This window comes from Geospiza fortis, unplaced genomic scaffold (genome assembly GCF_000277835.1).
Source record: "Geospiza fortis unplaced genomic scaffold, GeoFor_1.0 scaffold275, whole genome shotgun sequence".
Classification (NCBI taxonomy): Eukaryota; Metazoa; Chordata; class Aves; order Passeriformes; family Thraupidae; genus Geospiza; species Geospiza fortis.
In genome coordinates, this window is record NW_005054341.1 from 5,749,298 (window position 1) to 5,750,724 (window position 1,427).

General features: G+C 63.7%; 1 protein-coding gene across 1 annotated transcript; it reads left to right on the forward strand.

Moving 5' to 3' along the window:
* Positions 1-144: 144 nt before the first annotated feature.
* Positions 145-1,324, forward strand: PTCRA (pre T cell antigen receptor alpha). The gene is made up of 3 exons (XM_031058310.1): positions 145-443; positions 682-717; positions 1,036-1,324. The coding sequence occupies exons 1-3, from the start codon at positions 179-181 to the stop codon at positions 1,143-1,145; spliced, it is 411 nt and encodes a 136-aa protein (XP_030914170.1). The 5' UTR covers positions 145-178; the 3' UTR covers positions 1,146-1,324.
* Positions 1,325-1,427: the final 103 nt, after the last annotated feature.

Consider the following 1,427-nt stretch of genomic DNA (forward strand, 5'->3'; position numbering starts at 1 on the left):
GCTCCTGCCCTGTGAGTACCCCCGGGACAAACCCAGGAGGCGGAAAGGCCGGGTGCCACCCTGGATGCTGAGCTCTGCCGTGCTCGGTGGAATGTGAGGGAAGCAGTGCCCCTAAACCTTGTCTCCCTCAGTTGGCAGGGCAGCCGTGCCACTGCCTGCCCTGACCCAGCCACTGAGCATGGTGCTGGCCGGACAGCGCCGGCAGCTGGTGGTGTGCGTGGTGAGCGACCTGGCCCCCAGCTCTGGCCATGCCGTCTGGATCTCCGGTGGGAACGGTAGCGTCCTGCAGTCCTTTGCCTATGGCGCCTCCCAGGAGGATGGTGGATCCGTCTGCTCCGTCTCCCTCCTTTCCAGTGACCCCCCGCGCGAGAGGGAACTCGCCTGCCATGTGGGGGCCAACAGGACCTCCCCGTCCCACAGCTCCCGCCCCATCCGCATCACGGGTATGGCCCTGCTGCCTCCCCCCCTGCCTGCCTTGGCCGCTGCTGCCCAGCCCAGTGGGTGCCCTGGTGGCCCCCGAGGAGGGAGGTCGGCAGGGCCTCTGGGAGCAGCAGGGAGCAGGTGTGAGGCCCTAGGGGCAAACGTTGCTGTCCCGATCACAGGAAGGGGTTTGTGGCTAGCCCTGCCATGCACCTGGTGCTGGGCTGCCACTGCCTCCCCAGCTGCTCTTTCATCCCACAGGCAACGAGGAGGCAGCAGAGCTCTGTAGCACAGCTGGTGAGTCTCTGGCCCCTGCCTGGTGGGAATGTCAGCTGCCAGGGAGAAAGCCCTGGCGGTGGCTTGGCTGGGGATATGTGGTGGTTGGGATGGGTTTTCCCAGTGTTGTGGGACTGGGGAAGAGGGAGGAAAGCTCACCTTGGTGGAAACTGGATCAGAGCCAGCCTGCCCTCAGGAACAGCATGAGGGTGACATGAGGTGTCTCTGGAATGTGTAAAGATCCCAAGTCTGCCCAAACATGGCCCCATTGCCGGCCTGGGAAGGACGTGGGTGCAGAGGGGTGTCTGTGGCAGGCATCACCTCACCCTTCCATTGCAGTGTCACCGGCCCCTGCCTTGGCAGCGCTGCTTATGGCTGTCCGTGTGGTGCTGCTGAAGGTCTTGCTCTCTGATGCTGTCCTCACCTCCATCCTCCTCGCCCAGAGCTGAGGGCATGAAGGGTAAGTTCCCCTGGGAAAAGTCTGGAGAATAGAGAGGGGACCCCCAAGTGGAGGAGGGAGAAGACCCAGTGTTGGTTGGGGGAGGTACAGGATGCGAATCTGGGCTTGAGGAGACAAGAGAGAGGAACTGACACGTTTCTGTGGGTAGCAGGGCCGTGGAATTTCCTGGAGGATGGGAAGGGGCCCCAGGGTACCTCGGGGGGGAAAGTTTCCAGAATTCCACAGGCAGGGAGGCTCCTGGAGGGTTGTGTGGGGCTCCCCCGCGGCCACG